Source organism: Vanessa tameamea, chromosome 3, assembly GCF_037043105.1.
Source record: "Vanessa tameamea isolate UH-Manoa-2023 chromosome 3, ilVanTame1 primary haplotype, whole genome shotgun sequence".
NCBI classification, from domain to species: Eukaryota; Metazoa; Arthropoda; class Insecta; order Lepidoptera; family Nymphalidae; genus Vanessa; species Vanessa tameamea.
This window is the reverse complement of record NC_087311.1, coordinates 13,429,919-13,447,631: the sequence shown is the minus strand read 5'-3', so window position 1 is coordinate 13,447,631 and position 17,713 is coordinate 13,429,919. Positions and strand designations below refer to the sequence as shown.

Below are 17,713 nucleotides of genomic sequence, written 5' to 3'. Positions count from 1 at the left end.
TACCGATAACAAAGTTATATTTTAAGTACTATATGATTTAGCTTGTCTACGTTATTGGTCTTGTGGCTACCATATAATGCTGTAGATTTGGTTTTCCTTTGTTGGAATCCGTGAATTTCGTATCAAGATATTCTTAGTTGCTACTAAGAGCCCAGAGCTTAGAAATTGGCAGTGTCACTCTCCCGTGCCTCAGAAAGCACGTAAAACCTGGTCCTGGACCTGAACTTGTCCTGATTATGACGGTTTAGCTAAATGACAGTACAGCTAGTATGTCATAAAATAAGTAAATAAACCAGGCCTTATTGTAACCTATCCATATACATTTGAAGCTTTTTGGAAATAATGTAATACTTGGATGTTTTAATAAACATTTCTATGAAAATGTTTTATTATGTATTATTTATAAATATATTTTCAGATGTAGTATCCAGGAGACGTCATTATCGTGGCAAAAGTAGTGACGTTAAGAAATCTTATAATAAAATCGTAGGAGGCTACAACACCACTATACAGGATGTTCCTTACCAAGTGTACCTACTGCTGCAGATGGGTACCGATTACTATCAGTGTGGAGGTTCTATTATAAGCGAGAGATACATTTTGACAGCAGCCCATTGTCTCACAGGGTACAGAGATAATTATATTTATTGATACTTTATATAAGATTCCTCGTTGGTCTCAAAATCAAAATATACATTAATCAAGTGGGCTTTAACAAGCACTTTTGAATCATCATTTAACAAACTAGACTAAGTGAAGCACCGGTTCGGATAATTATGCTTCTTATTAGAAACACCTAAAATTCTTAACCAAACTAACCTTTTAACCTATACTAAAAACAACTTATTGGTGTGATGCATATAGAAATATACTAATGGGGGTAATATCAAAATGTTACTTGGTTAAATAAAAATATTATAAAAGTATATTTGTTTGCAGTATAACAAGAATTTACATAAGAGCTGGTAGTACTTTAGCTGACAGCGGCGGCACCCAGTATAATACTTCTAGATATAGACAGCACCCATTTTATAACCCAATGAACAGCGATTATGATGTTGGTATCATAAATGTTCCTAGTGGAATTACATTAGATGGTGTTAATACAAGGGCTGTTCCTCTACCAAAAGCTGGAACTAAAATTAATAATGGTACCAATGTTCTAGTGACTGGATGGGGAGATACTACGGTGAGTAATAATATTCATTCAATTTGATCAACTTCATCTGCTATAAATTGGTTTAGATATATATTTATCTTCAGATAGTACACCTACTTTTTACACGGTCAAATCAAATTAAAATCTTTACTCAATAAATATGCATATTGAAGCTGTCGCTGAGATGGCCCTGATTAGAATCAGTGTATCATAATCGATGCAATTGCGAGTTCAAAACCCAAGCACCACTTAATTTCCGTGTGCTTAATTTGTGCTTATAATGGATGTGCATCTCATGCTCAGCGGTGAGATGAAAAAATCGTGAAAATTGGCCACACGTGTATCCACCCGAACTGGAACAGCGTGGTGGATTACGTGGTGAATTACCTGCAAACCTTCTTTTCAAAAGGAAGAGGAGACCTTAGCTCAGCAGTGGGACATTTACAGGGTATTTCTTTATGAAGCTTATTGCTTATCAAAATTTTCTCTCAGACCTTAGAAGACAGCAAATGAAACTCCGCGAAATTTCTCATTTATTATATGAGTAGGTATAGTTAATATCCTTTAAAAAGCTGCGGATTAAAATACGAATTGACATCTTTTTGTTTCGGTTCCGAACGAAGATATTTGAAGAAAAGTATTTCTACACCCTTAACCTTGCCCAGATATTTCAAGACGTTTGGTAGTTCGTTCGAACTATTTGTGGAATTCTCCTCTACATCGTGTACAAGAATACTTGAAATATTAGTGTTGAGATCATTTAAAAAATCTTAGATCCTAAATAAATTTGTATCATTATAAGATTCGTTTCGCGCAGTCGTTATTAAAATTATTTCTAAAATTAACTGTAACTTTTTTAAATGATAGTAATGGCTAAAATAATAACAGAGTACACAGTCTCCTATAACGTATATTGTAATTTATTTTTTTGTAATATTTATTTAATTTAATTTATTATTCAATTTAATAATTTCAAAATAAAAATATTTCATCTTTATTTTTTATCAAATAATATAAATTTATAAGATACCCATTATATTAGTGCATACGCTATTTAAATGTCAATTATAAAAATAATTATAAACTCCTAAGTATTTTATTCCATTTGAAATGCAACCATCAAAATTTTATTGAAATAAAATATTCTCTATTTAGGAAAACGGTCAGGTTAGCGAAAATTTGATGGGCGTGCAAGTACCAACCGTATCTAATGAAGAATGTCGCAGGTCTTACTCCACACTTACGTCTCGACAGTTTTGTGCCGGCGTGCCCGAAGGAGGCAAGGACTCTTGTCAGGTAAATTTGCTTCTATAAATATCTGTAAAATTTTATGTTTAGTTATATTTGGGTAACATCTAAAACTTAAATATATTCAGTTTAAAATTTAAAAATTATTTTATAACTCGATAAAATCTATAAAACTAAAAAAAAATTAAAATATTTTTGATGATTAGATACAGTGTTTCTGAAAATATCGAGCCGAAATATGTTCTTTATTTGTGTTAATAATTCATCTCGTGCTCGGCAGTTAACGAAAACATGCTTAAAAACATGGATTGTCAACTCACATTGGAGTAGTGTTGTATAATCTTCAAACTTCCTCAAAAATACCAGGAGATTTTAGCTCAATAGTGGGAATTAACAGGTTAAATATTACGTTTGATTTTGAATTTGTAAATGTGACTCAATATATGTATCATCCAGGGTGATTCCGGAGGTCCAGCAGTGGAAACAGATACTGGAACTCAACTCGGAATAGTATCCTTTGGATCGGGTTGTGCTCGACCAGGGACCCCGGGAGTTTATACTAATGTACCCAAAGTAAGGAGATGGATTAAAATGAACTCGGGCGTCTAAGTCCATCCACAACTGACTTTATCTAAAAATAAGCACTTCAGTGTATTAAATTTATTAGTTTCTTTTTATAAAGTTCTCTGTAGAAAAATGTACTATGGATCGTAATGTCAATTTATTGATCTTTTATTTGAAAATGTTAAGTTAGCATTATATATACATGTAACCACGGAATTGTAAATCAGTTTTGTTTTGTATTCAAAGTATGTTACAGTGTTATTATTTTTTATTAGAACAATCGAAAGACCTCTTTGTAACCGATAGATCTGTGAAGTGTAGCTACTGTAAAGAACAGCTGAGAAGGTCCATAGTAACTCCTAAAAAATTAAACTACATAATATGCGTGAAAACAAAATTAAATAACTTTTTATTTTTATATATTGTACTACGTGTGTTATTAAATTTAAAATATTCTTTAATATATATTGGTGTATTATTGCTGTTATATAAAATAGTTATTATTATTTTAGGATTATATTATCGTGACGAAATGTTAAAAATATCTTGAAATAAATAAATATTGAATAATGATGGTACTTTAATTTATTCTTAATTTTATTTATTCAAGTATGAACTCTTTGTTTTTATTATATATCTTAGCATTCAAAAAAAGTTAAAGCTGTACTGAAGACTGTTTTGGATTAATATAAATAAAACTTATGCCAGAATATAGAGCGCGTTTCGGAGAAGTTTTTAATATACAATATAATTATATAAATATCTGTATTGTATAGTTATATGTGATATATAATTGTATAGCTTTACTAACGTTTTTATATACTATTGACGTGACAGTATATTCAAAAATAAAAACAAAAATATAGGCTAAAATAATTTAGATGCAAGTAACATTTCATTAACAAAAATAAAAACACCATGCTCTAAAAAATATTATACTGGCTCACTCACCCTTAAAACTGAAACACGGTAAAACGATGGTGTCGTTACATGGTTTTCCGTAGGATAATGGTGTTGGTGGTGACACGATTCGCAGCAATGCTCTGAATGAACATTCGTACGAAGATTTGATATCGCTATCGCAAAAATAACTGTTTTTCTTGAAAAAAATATAATTACAAGTTCAAGTTTTTTTGTATAATTTTTCAGTCTTCGTATTATTATTTCCCAAGAAGCGTTGAGATATTTGCAAGCAAATGACTTTTTAATAGTGATATGTCATGTCACAAAGAGATAATTAAAAACAAATATTGATTCCGATTACCGATGTTACCTTACTGATATTACCTATAGGGCCACCTATAAAAACATTACTCAGTTCGAGTGTTTTCTATTGTATCTGTAGATTGTGAAGAATGAGGATGCTTTTGATTTCCTTATATTTATTTTGTGCATTTTTATCCAAAGGTAAAGTAAGGAAAAAAGTGACCCATAATTGTCAAGTCTCAGAATAGGTTTCCTCTCTTCTTAAGGAGATGAATTTTAGCTTATTCTATTTCTGAGAACCGAGTTATGAGGGTTAATAGCCACTAAAACCTCTGCTATAACTATTTTCGACGCGAATCCGAGAGAAATCGTTTTTTATATGCATCAGCTAACCCCAACCCGTATCATACTCTGCCCGTAACTTTCAGAGGACGGGCGGAACTTTTCTCCAGGGGAACAGTGATCTCTGAAAAATAAACGCCAGGACTCTACCTCATTTACAGCACTAGACAGACGAGGCAGTCATATTTTGTATTATAATTAATTATTTATTAATTAAGTCATATTAATTGCATTTTTGTTTTGGTTTCAGATGTGCTTTGTAAAAGCAATCACAAGAGCAGTCGAAGTGACGGAGGAAAAATAGTTGGTGGTTCCGAAACCACCATTGAAAAGTTTCCGTATCAAGCGTATTTACTTCTAAAAAAAGGAGACGATTATTACCAATGTGGGGGCTCCATCATCAACGAGTACACTATTCTGACTGCGGCACACTGTTTAACTGGGTATGAAATAATTAGTTTTCGTGCGCATGTTTGCTAATTGAATGGCTTTCTATTGGACTATAATTTAAAATAATTTAACATATTTTACTAGTTTTTATTCAGCATTAATTACATTTTCATAATTTTTTATTTTCGTTTAACAGCATCTCTAAAGTGTATGTTAAAACTGGTACCAGTGTAGTAGGGAGTGGTGGAACAATATCAGTCTCGTATAATTTCACGCAACACCCGAAATATAATGCAAATACAAGCGATTATGATGTTGGAATCGTAAGACCATCAACACCGATAAAAATAGATGGCAGTAAAACAAAGGCAGTTCAGTTGGCGAAAAAAGGCTCAGACATTGCACCAGGCACCAATGTTGTTGTATCAGGATGGGGAACTACTTCTGTAAGTGAATCAATGATCTAGTTTTCGAAATCTAGTTTCAGCAATCCACTTTTGTAATATTGATCAATTAAACTTGAATCTGTCATAATGATAAAAATAATATACTCAAATACTTCTTGCGAATGATTTGAGCCAATTTCAAGTTTAGCCAGAAGATTATGTGTGGAGGAAGCTCTACAGCGTAAGACTGTGCACAAATTTAGGCGAATTTCCATGCAATTACCGGGAGTATTACACTGTAAACTTTTATCCCCTCACTGTTAATAAGTATAATTTATTTTGACAAAAAAATCGTTTATATTTATTTGGCTCTAGCATTATAAGAATAACATAGTATTGAGTGACTTCTTTTTGGCTAAATTTGATGTTATTGTTATAGCAGTTTTTATTTATATGATTAAAGTAAAATTTAGAAATGTTTTGTTGTATTCTTAATTTTATTATTACAGGAAAACGGAGAAACAAGTGATAATTTAATGGCGGTTGAAGTGCCCACAGTTTCCAACGACCAGTGCCGTAGATCTTATAGAACTCTTACAGAAAGAATGTTTTGCGCTGGTGTTCCTGAAGGGGGCAAGGATTCTTGTCAGGTGATTAATATCGTTGTTGGAAATGTTATTATTTTAAAAAATAAACCAGGTATTGTTTTTGGTAATTAATGAGTTCATAGATACATTTAAAATAGTTTTAGTTAAGTTTTTAGTAATTAAACGATTGATAACAATTAAAAACGTCTAAACGAAAATACAATCAAACTTGAGAAAAATTGATAAAAATACTTTTTCAACTGTCCAATTTGTTTCTTTTTGTTTATTCGTTTTTGCGTAAAATATGTTGATCAACAAAGATTTAATCTTGAAAACCCACATTTAGCTGAAGATAGACATTTTGCGTTAGCTTAATTTTAACGGGCAGCTTTTAACTTTACAAAGGTTATAATAAAACCCTTTACACCTTCATTGAATATTTCAAATTTGAAAATAAACCTGAATTTGTACATTAAGTATAAATAATAGATCAGATAATTAGATATTATTTTCTTATCTTTCCTTACTACTAGGTAGATACCACCCAGTCGTAGCATATTTGACCGCGAAACATTGATACTTAATATTTTTGCATTCCACTTTGATGTTTGACTTTGATGTGGGTGAAACAGTGCAACTATATACACAAGGAACATCTACCTTGGTTCCCAAGGTTCGTTCCCATTGCCGATGTAACGGGTGGTTAATATTGCCTACAGCATCAAAGTCTATAAACGGTGTTGACCATCAGGTGAACCATTTGCCAATCTACCTACATATTTATAATGTTTTTTTTTTTTATGCTCAAATTAGAATAACAAATATATTTCCTTTATTTTTATAATAATATATATATTATTACTCTATAGGGAGATTCTGGCGGACCTGCTGTATCAAAGTCGTCGGGTATCCAGCTGGGTATTGTGTCCTTCGGCTTTGGCTGCGCACGTAAAGGTTATCCAGGAGTGTACACAAAGGTATCCAGCGTCGGCATTCGTCATTGGATTAAGAAAGTTTCTGGAGTATAGTCAATATATGATGTTAGTAAATAAATACGTTTAGTATTTAAATAGATTGAGAATATTCACAATTAAAATTGTCTTAACGAATCTTGCTTGCTTAATGGAACGATTGTACATAAAATAAAGGCGCTGTTTATATTTAATGCTGTTTATATGAAATGTCTTATTAAATTGCATCATTCTTGATACTTTCCTGCTCGCTGGTAAGCGATGGCTGTGCCCTTTTATGTTTTATAGGACGATATATCCACATAAATTTACCTAAGGCCAAGATTTATTCAGCTGAAGCCAAAACCTCTTTAGTTGTCATAGATCTTATATCACGCTCCACGCTGCCTTTTTGTTTTACTAAATATTTTGAGTTATTCTAAACTGACATTAACTTTTTTTTATGGCAAAACGTATCTCCGCATTTCCCCTTCGTGGAGGGGGCTATGTGGGACTTATAGGGGCAAGCTGAACCGAAATATTCACTAAAAAACTAGTGCTACCCTCTTTTCGGGCAGTGTCACGGGGTTGCATAAGCATACGTGCCGCCCCGACAGACATTGTTCCTTGGCCCTATATATGTTAATCCATAGATATATCTTAAAAATATACATCGTATGGAGTCACGTTTTAGTAAATGTCCGCATTCAATCTATATCTTTGGTTTTATAGAAAATCTGTTACAATATTTTTGTTTATTAGATTAAATTAAAATCAAAATCAAAATATACTTTACCTTTAAGTACCGATGAGGCCCCGATAGGTACTCGACTTGCTAGTTTACTCGTTTCCCTGCTGCTTGAAATTCCGACTCGGGCTCACAGGCCTCACGTCGGTACTTATATCAGTTTTTTATTTATTTATTGTTTAAGTTAAAATGTTGATAGATATTATGAACTATGGATAAACCAGGGACTTCCGGCAGTAAACGAAACAGTTGTGAGACAGATTAAAAAGAAATAAAAGAGAAATACCCCCAGTGTTTTTGCCTGCTAAAACGAGACCAGAAAAATCATCTTTATTTGGTTTTATGATATTATATAGGATACACCGATATTGTCTCATATTCCCAAGAAAGGAATAGCAGTCATTTTAGCTTCATCAATGTATCATAATGAAAGAACAAACACGGACTCAGGGAAGGCAGAAATTATATATTTCTATAATTTTAAGTAAGGCGGTGTAGTATTATGTATGTCGCCGATCAAGACGGTGCCCATGACAATTTTTACCGGATTTTAGGTGTTCGTTGCGTCAATTCTCATCTTTACATAATGTACACGTAGTAAGACACCCTGATGGAGGAACATTTATAAAAAAAAAATCTCGACAGTTGGTATTAGAGCGTGAACTTAGGATGAATTGGGCAAGTGTACTTGGCTTTTATAAGCCAGAAATATGTGAAGATGAAGCTGAGGAAGTCAAGACGCAAAAGACTTGTCTTCCATGAGTACGCAAAATCAAAAGAAAATTTACATATACATGCTATTCGTGCAATAAACACGTCTGTTTGTAGTGCGCGAAACAAGTGTTCCTCGACTGTGCTTGGTATTTAACGAGTAGTTGGACTGTGGATATTTTTTTTTTCAGAAGGTTTATGTTCCTACATAATTTTTATCTAAGAGTTATATTAGTCGTAATTATGTAATTATACTATTTTTTTGTTATTCTAAACGGAGTATTTTTGGTTTTGATTTTTTATATCGAATGGTCTGAGTTTTTTCCAAAAAAGTGTTATACTCAAATATTTAATAAAGTTGATTTTCTTTCTATACTTTTGTTTTCTTACAACTCTTTATTTTTCATACAAATACACAACTATTCAACTCATACTTTTCTTTAAAAAACCTGATATTATTCTTGTTCACATCGGTACTAACGTTACACAAAATTTACGTCGGTACTGAAAGGTTTATTTAAGGTGTCTTTTACAAGCACTTTTGAATCGTCATTTAACAAACTATATTAAATGAAGCTACCACCGGTTCGGTATGCACATTCTACCGAGATGAACCGGCAAGAAACTCAGTCATGTTAGTTAAATACAACTACATCCTGCCTGGAAGTCAACAAGTATTAGCTCCAAGCTTTTTATCATCTATATAATCTTGTATTAAATAATATACCTTCCTTATCAATGTATTTTTTTACAAATGATTTGAATTTATGAATCGGCAAAGTTAAAGCGGATACCTTGCTCCAAGGAGAATTTATTGACTTTGCGGAGTCGAAAACTTGGCGTTATAAGCTTATTTTTATGTCTCATGCACATACAATGATTATCACTGACTATCAAAATGATCAATGTTGCTGTGAATATACATAATATTGTTGTAAATATATTGTGACGCAACAGTGAGTATTTCTACTTAGTTAAAAACGTCGTAGTATCGGCTACATCAAGACAGTCACCGCTTAATAATATATAATGTTGCTTTCTAATGATTTGGTTGGTTTAAAAATACACGTTTTGTTTTTTGAGCATTAAATACTAAATTATTGAGTGCGAACCAATCGTGTATCTGTAATAATGCACTAATCACATAGTCATAGTCAGTATTTTTTCTTTTGACTTTAAAAATCAGTATCACAAATACCTTTAACATAGAAAGGAAGATCACTTATATATACTAGAATTAGAAAAGGACCCAAAATTGATCTTTGTGGAACACCCATTTTTAACGTAGATCCATAAGACCTTATATTCCATTAATGAAAACTTGTTGGAATCTTTGGCTTAAGTATGAAGCAATGAGATCAAGAAATTTTACCCTTAATATTGTATTATTTGATTGAAATATCTCTTTATAATCGATATATTATATTAAATCTGTTAAGTGTAGCTACTAAGTGAGAAGATCCATAGTAACTCCTTTTTTGAAAGTGAAATTGAGTAACTTTACCGTTTATTTTTATATATTATATTAATTGTGTTATTAAATTTAGAACATTCTTCAATATATATTGGTGCTGTGATATCGGTGATAAAAGAAATAAACACTTATTCCTTTTATATAAAATAGTTATTATTAAAAATAGATTCTATAAGAACATATTATTTAATGTTGATAAATATATCTATATTATGTCTTGCGTTATTTTGCTTTGGAGCACTACAGATATTGAAAATGTTTTCGTCGTGTAAAAAAAGGGCTATCCGGCCTATTAATAATTCTGAAATTCGTGACTCCCTTTGGGATGTTTTTATTAAAGTGGGTATACTTACAGTTGCTCCACAATATGTTAACAATATTATAACTCACAATAATTTAGGTAATTTCGAAAGAAATAGTGACAATCGTGGTATAGATACCAGGAGGAAAGGTAAGGCATATTACTTAATAAAATATCATGTCAATGGTTCTACATTATCTGTAATTAATATGGTAGAAAATAGTAACTACTGAGTTACTTGCTGCTTCTTTTCGGTAGAATCTACTTTCCTATCCGGGGGTAGCTTTACATTTAGTTCAACACTGGAAGCCAACTTCAATAAAGAATATTTTTGATTTCGTTTTTTTTTGTAATTTTGGGTAACGTAATGCTTTATACAAGCCCGTCTGGGTAGGTACCATACCACCCACTCATGCGATATTCTAAAGCCAAACAGTAATATTCAGTATTTTTGAGTTCCAGTTTGTAGGTTGAGTGAGCCAGTATAACTACAGGAACAAGGGACATATTAACATCTTAGATGAACATTGGATGGTTGGATCAATTTTTCAGATGGCCCATTCGTATCCCCAACAATCCCATTAAAAATCTAAAGTATATATATGTAACAGAATATATAAATATACCAATTATATATCATATGTACTGAAAACTGTTTTTGTAAAGCCTAATTGAAAATATTTTGAACGAATACATATAAAACAAATACCAGAAGATGCAGCGTGTTTCGAAGATATCTTTAAAAATATATATTTTTTTCTTATCAGGTTTAAATTATTATTTTAACATATTTGGTTCTTTTAATTAACCTGAACATAATAAAAGCTTGTTTTTAAAAAGATTTTCTTTTTCTTTTAATTTTATTTTTAACTTTTTTGTATTTTTTATATTTTAATAAATTATACACTTTATCGAAAAGTGTATTACGTTATTGACGTACTCAACGCTACCACGTTGTAGGTATAAGTTTTTTTCTGGCGTTTATGCTCTGTTGTTACAATGTATTTCTCTTCCGTCTGTATTAACTGACTTGCTTGCCTGTTATAATCGTAATTCAATTTTTCTTCTATATGTGTGCTAATGTTATGAATTCCGAGAGTACGTTGTTCTAACTATTGGTATTGTCTATATTTAGCTACTGCTAATCTATTTTTTCCAAATAAAAATTGGCAACAAAAAAGCTTGGTGTGCTCAGCAAGGCAAGACTAGTAGTATTTCATGTCGGATCATCGCCTAAGACGATACAAGGCGCAATATCGGCTTCACATGGAGTACTCTCACCTCTGGGTGGGTGCTTCCCAGTACCAGCTTCTTCCATTTAACCGTATTTGGATACGATCTGCGTTGGCACAGAGCGCCTTGAATTATCGACGATTAAGCCCTTTCCGATCTGCTTGATCCTTTGGCTTTGCGTAGAGATGTTGGATCACTCTGCATCTTCTTCGGCATTTTTCACGGGGAATGTTCCGAGGAATTGTTTGAATTAATCTCGATTGCCGAATTTCATCTTCGGACATGTCGTCAAAATTCCAAGTTTCATCCAAACCAGCTAGATGTCCGAAAATCCACTACAGCGCGATTTTTAAGACATTTTCTGCCTCGCACAACTACTCTGTGGTATCAGCTTTTGCCGGCAGTTTTTTCGAAACGATACGGCTTGGGAACCTTCTAGGAAAAAAGCGTTTTCATTTCTTAAATGCCTGCAACGCACCTGCAACCCCCCTGGTGTTGCATATGTCCATGGGCGGTAGTAGTCCCTTTCCATCAGGTGAGCCTCCTGCTCGTTTGCCACCTATAACTTAATATACACATATATACACAAGGAACATCAATCCTGGTTCCCAAGAATCGTTCCCATTGCCATCTGCCTATCTGCCTACATTTATAAATCTTTTATTATGCTTAATTTTTATAATAATAAATGTACATTATTGTACTATAGGTAGATTATGGCGGACCTGCTGTATCAAAGGCGTCAGGTATCCAGCTGGGTATTGTGTCCTCCGGCTTTGGCTGCGCACGTACAGGTTACCCAGGAGTGTACACAAGGGTATCCAGCGTCGGCATTCGTGATTGGATAAAGAAAGTTTCTAGAGTATATGATGTTAGTCAATATGTACGTTTTAATGAAATATATACAAATATGACTTTAAAACAGACTTAGAATATCCACAGTTATACTTGTCTTAACGAATCTTGCTTGATTAATGGAACGATTTTACATAAAATAAAGGCGCTGTTTATATATAAACAAGTGTCTTATTAAATATAATTATTCCTGATACTTTCCTGTTCGCCGGTAAGCGATGGTTGTGCCCCATAATATTTTATAGGGTGATATAAACTTATAAATTTGCTTAAGGCTGTTACCTTTTTCTGCGGGTATGGATTTGAAGAAAACAATTTTGTTATATAACTATTTAATTGTAGAAACCAAAATTTATAAATCTTACAACAAGTTTAGTTACTTAATTCAGTTACAGCTTTTGTACTATAGATAATTAAAAAAAAATGTGCCAGCTAGACTCAGCGTGGGTCACTTGGGATAAAAGGAATGTTTGAAAATTCAATGCATTATAATTTATCTTATTAAATATTAAAATGTAGGCGCCACTGACGATTCAAAGATTGTATGTTTATTTATTTAGTACACCGTTCGCCAGGCCGGTGTAACTAAGTGTGTATAAAAAATTAAAGTGGGTACCCACTTCACCAAAATCACCAAATTTCCAGCTACACGTGGATATTGTTTATATCTAAGGGAACAGGCATGCCATCCTTGGAGTTGCACCAGCAGCTATCTGGACACACTAAACCAGGAAACTGCAGCCGTCCACACTTAATATTTCAAATCCATGTGGTGGGTAAAACAAAAAACCTCTAGCAATACGAAATATACAGGTTCAATAATCAAGTAAATAACCAAGAGATAAATACCTTTAACGACGGATGTAAGCAGTAATTTACCTTTTGGAGGTTCAAAGTCCTGCTTACTTTAAATGACGATTTCAACTCCGGAGAATCATTCCAATGGGTCAAAAATCACTGTAAATCAAATTAAAAATTAAACATGACTACGACTTTCTAAATTGCAAACCAACGCATTTAAGTAAAAACAAGAATTAAAGACTTACAATTTTTTAAGGTCGGTAGAAATATGTTGTATAAAGTTTTTATCAAACTTCAAAACTCCATTATAAATATATTCTGAAATGATATATGCTGTTAAAGCACTGAAGTAATAATCAATCACAAATTAAGAAACTCAACTATAAAGGTAACTCACCGATATATTCAGTATATCGAATTTGAAGTTTGAATTCGGTGTTAAATCGAAGATGTAAAAATGCAAAAAGAACGAAATCGAAAGTTCTTGAAACTTTGAAAGGTGCGGGAGTGTGGCCAGCATCTCTACCAAAAATACCCTAAATCAAATAGGAATTATATCCATATTTAAATCAAAGAAATAATTATGGAATAATTATTTTATTTAATAAAAGCCAATTATAAGGCAAAATAAATCTGTCATAATAAATTTCCGACATTTCGATACAAATACTAACCTTTAAATTGGATGACAGCTAATAAATTAATCTGAAACGATGCGAAATGACTTCTAGACAAATATAGCAAACGAATTAGATAATAAAATCCGATTGTACTAATTATTTCACTGCACTGATAAAATAAATGTAATTAATTTTATTATTTAAATTCAACGAAAATGCCAAAATGATGCATTGGGCTGGCAATACCGATATATGGGAAGTGGGAAATGGGTTAACGGCACGGATTTTAGCGAATTTACACTTTTGTGACGTTATATATAATTTAAAAAAAGGTTAAAATTATAAAAATATTTTTTAATGTAACAAGGCCAAGATTTGTTCAGCCAGTCACAACCTCTAGTTGTCATAGATGTATCTCATGCTCCGCGCTACCTTTATTGTTTTACTAAATATTTTAAGTTGTTGTAGACTGACATTAACTTTTTTTTCTGAAAAAACGAATTTCGGTATTTCCTCCACATATGGGACTCACAGGTGCAAGCTGCACCGAAATATCCACTAAAAAACTAGTGCTACCCTATTCGTCTTTTCGGGCAGTGTCACGGGATTGCATAAGCATACTACTGTGCCACTCCGCCAGACATTGACCCTATCTATGATAATCCATTGATATATCTTAAAAATTCACACCGTATGAACTTACGATTTAGTAAATGTCCGCATTCTGTCTATGACTTCGGTTATAGTCAACATTTTGCCGTTACAATTTTTAATTTAAAATCCTTATACAATTTAGGTATCAGGTGATTCAGATGTCCATGATTTTTGTCCTTTTGTTCACCATTCCTTAAAATACGAGCAGTGTCAACTATTAGTTCCTTTTCGAGGCAAAGAATGACATCAATAGCTTCCCATCTCTACGCAGAAAATCTCTATAGATTGCAGTGGCTCAACCTGAGACTCAAACCTTTACAACTTTCCGTAAAATCTTACCGTATAAGTTACCAATCAGACAGTCCTTAAGTCGTCGTAAAGTATGATATGTGTATAATTATTTGTTTATAACGTAAGTTTATTCCCTAACTGTCATTTGTTTAATGAAACATACATTAAAATAATAGACGTGTTCGCATTTTCAGCTAGATTGAGCGTCGACAAAACTTTTCAGTGAGAATGACAAAACTCAGAGCGAATACTAACACGAAATCCGTTAGAATTTAAATGAACGGTACCCGCGAAGTTGGGTGTGACTAAAAACTTTTTTAATTTCGTTGAAAAGAGCCAGGTGCTCCTGCGTCAGTACGATTCGACAGACAATATCGTAGCTGGCCTGCCGTCTAGCGATAAGGCCCTTACTCGAACTTGAAATTCCCTTTTTATATAATCCACTAATTATAGCCTCTTTTATCGATTTCGTTATGTGGGGTTTTTCCCTCATCATTTTATAGCGATTTAAACTTTTGCTGGGGTTTAAAGAGTATTCGGTACCTACATATATTGTATATATAAACTAAATTAAAACGTCACTTCAAAGAGTCTGCATATGAATACATAGTGTATTGATAGCCGAATATAATATTATTAATATATTGAGGCATATTTCATCCGGTTACTTTATTAACGTTGCGAGATCTTTTGCTGATACATAGTAAGTTAATTAAATCAAGTCCCACTGTTGGGATAAAGTCTCCACATTTCTTGAAGAGAAACTTTGCAGGCTGATCCACCACACCGCGCAATGCAGGGCGGTGCATATACTTAAGGCACAATTTTATCTGTCGTTTCCTCAGAATTTTTACCTTCATTGCAGAGTACGACGTCATTTTAACTAGAAAGCCATCCGACAATTACCTACTTTACTGTTTCATTCTAATATAAAATAGTTAATGCAACCGTTTTTTCCTTCTTAATTTGAATGCACTTATATGTTCTTTAATAAATCTTCTTTCACTAAAGATCATCTGTGAGAGATCGGTTAAAGCGATAAGACCGACTTTGGGCACTATTTTTCTGTATGTTGTGCAATAAAATTAAAAAAATTAAATAAAACCAGTGTTATAGTCTTCGGATCGGAGAGATATCTTGTTAAATTTTAAGCACGTGTCTGTTTTTTATTTAAAAAATTTCGGTAAAGTTAAACTTAGCTGTACCACGCGTCGGTAATCGTAGCCGGGACAGACGGAAGGGAAGATAAATGAAAATGTAATTAAGAACAAGGAAAACTTTAAAGAGAGCGTTAAAATTTTATCCGTCCCGCTAGATTACTTATATAAAGAATGAGTGCTGTAAAATTTCGAGATTTATTAACTCTTGCGAAAGTAATTAATTAAAAACAAAAAATGATAATACAAGTTATTGAAAATTGAGCAACGGCTATCAAAAATATGTTATCAAGTTAACAAAACGACTTAATTAAAATAAGCTCTTTTAGTCTATGAACCGAAACGAATAAGGTTATTAACGAACAATAAACTTATAAATATACACAACATATCCAAGTATACCAAAACTATTAAATTAGTATAAAAAGTACCAAACAGGGAAACATTAAAATTGTTCCTATATATTACAGACGTATAACATGTGAAATTAGTGGACAGTAACATAACTTAGTTTTACTTTAATCTTATTCTAAGCAATATGCATTGTACCCCTGTTAGGCTTTTGATTAATAATAATTGGACAACATCACATACATTACTCTGGTCCCAATGTAAGTAGCTAAAGCACTTGTGTTATGGAATATCAGACGTAACGACGGTACCACAAACACCCAGACCCCATATTGCTTCGAGTTCATGGGGATCGAATCTAGTCACTCTCAATTGATGTTTTCCTTAATTTGACCAAATACTCTATCGTAATATTTACAAACACCCAGACCCAAGACAACATAGAGAACTAATTAACTTTTTCTGCATCGACTCGGCCGGGAATCGAACCCGGGACCTCGCAGTGGCGTACCCATGAAAACCGGTGTACACACTTCTCGACCACGGAGGTCGTCAGATAATTAAGACCTTAACCAAAATTATATTATTCATTAGATTAATTTAATGTTATACCTACCACCGGTCTGGGAGAAGGATTCCGTCAAGAACCTTCTAGAAGCTAAGTAGTAGCTACTTGGGTTTTAGAGGGTTCTCTTCTTTAAATAAATTCATATATTACTTATATGAGAATAAAATAATACTAATTCCACATGTTTCTCTTCTAACTAACTAACATTGGAGTAAAAGTTTGTAGAGCAGAGTCAATTATGACAATTTGACTGTTTGGTCTAAGTTTTTGCAATAAAGGCGGACGGACAAATGGGCCACCTGATAAGTGGTCACCACCGCCTATAGATAAACATCCCCTTTAGTCATCGCCAATTCGCCAACAAACTTCAGAGCTAAGATGATATTCCCCTTGATTCCTTAGTCTCCCTGGCTCACTCATCCTTCAAATTGAAACAATAATAGACGGTATTGCCATTTGACGGTAGAATATCTACTGCGTGGGTGGTATCTACCCAGACGAGCTTGCACATAACCTTTGTTAGCAAATGGATCGGTACTATATCTAATTGGCTGTTAAACGTAAACACAATACATACATCTTAAATTTAATACTACTGCTTATATTATCTTGATATACAAAATATTTCCTGGAAAGAAATATAAACATATATATGTATTCTTTTGATGATTTTAATAGCCTATTATATCTATATATAAATACCTTGATTCAAACAATATTTTTATTTAGACTGTATCGGATAAATAGTATATTCTCTGCAGAGTATAAATCAAATTCACTTCTCACCTTCTGTTCCGTTCACCTTTAGATATATTTAATTACGTAACGAATTTCAAAGCAGTTTTCATCAATAAACAGAGATATAGGTACATATGTATATATACTTATACTATATATATATACTTACTTGGATGAACTATACTTCAATGGACTCAACACCGGAAGGCTCGCAGGCCTTTAGGAAATGTGTACGCTCTTTTCTTAAAGTTTATGAATTAGTTTAGTAGTTTGTTGATTATGTACATGATTCATAGGGAAACTTGATGTCTAAGATACCTGACCTAAAAATGATCACAAACCCAAAGTAAGCGGAATAACACTGCCTATTATAGCATTG

The 17,713-nt window shown here is 32.8% G+C and overlaps 2 protein-coding genes across 3 annotated transcripts in view; both read left to right on the top strand.

The window, feature by feature from the left end:
* The window catches only part of LOC135193775 (trypsin-7-like), a 197,790-nt gene that overhangs the window by 1,784 nt on the left and 178,293 nt on the right, over positions 1–17,713 (top strand). For both annotated transcript variants that reach the window (XM_064217692.1, XM_064217685.1), the window contains exons 2-5: positions 419–626; positions 940–1,189; positions 2,315–2,455; positions 2,864–3,016. In XM_064217692.1, coding sequence (XP_064073762.1) covers positions 419–626; positions 940–1,189; positions 2,315–2,455; positions 2,864–3,016 — 752 coding nt within the window. The remainder of the gene's footprint in view (positions 1–418; positions 627–939; positions 1,190–2,314; positions 2,456–2,863; positions 3,017–17,713) is intronic.
* Positions 4,270–6,932, top strand: LOC135193776 (trypsin-2-like). The gene is made up of 5 exons (XM_064217699.1): positions 4,270–4,378; positions 4,770–4,962; positions 5,106–5,355; positions 5,805–5,945; positions 6,752–6,932. Exons 1-5 carry the CDS (start codon positions 4,327–4,329, stop codon positions 6,908–6,910), a joined length of 795 nt encoding a protein of 264 aa, XP_064073769.1. The 5' UTR covers positions 4,270–4,326; the 3' UTR covers positions 6,911–6,932.

What these genes read in the sequence shown, in the direction of transcription:
- LOC135193776 (XM_064217699.1), top strand. Translation starts at nt 4,327, where the DNA reads ATGAGGATGCTTTTGATTTCCTTATATTTATTTTGTGCATTTTTATCC. An exon ending in TTGTGCATTTTTATCCAAAG is followed by an intron (nt 4,379 to 4,769) that starts GTAAAGTAAGGA and finishes TTTTGGTTTCAG; the next exon opens with ATGTGCTTTGTAAAAGCAAT. An exon ending in CAGGATGGGGAACTACTTCT is followed by an intron (nt 5,356 to 5,804) that starts GTAAGTGAATCA and finishes TTATTATTACAG; the next exon opens with GAAAACGGAGAAACAAGTGA.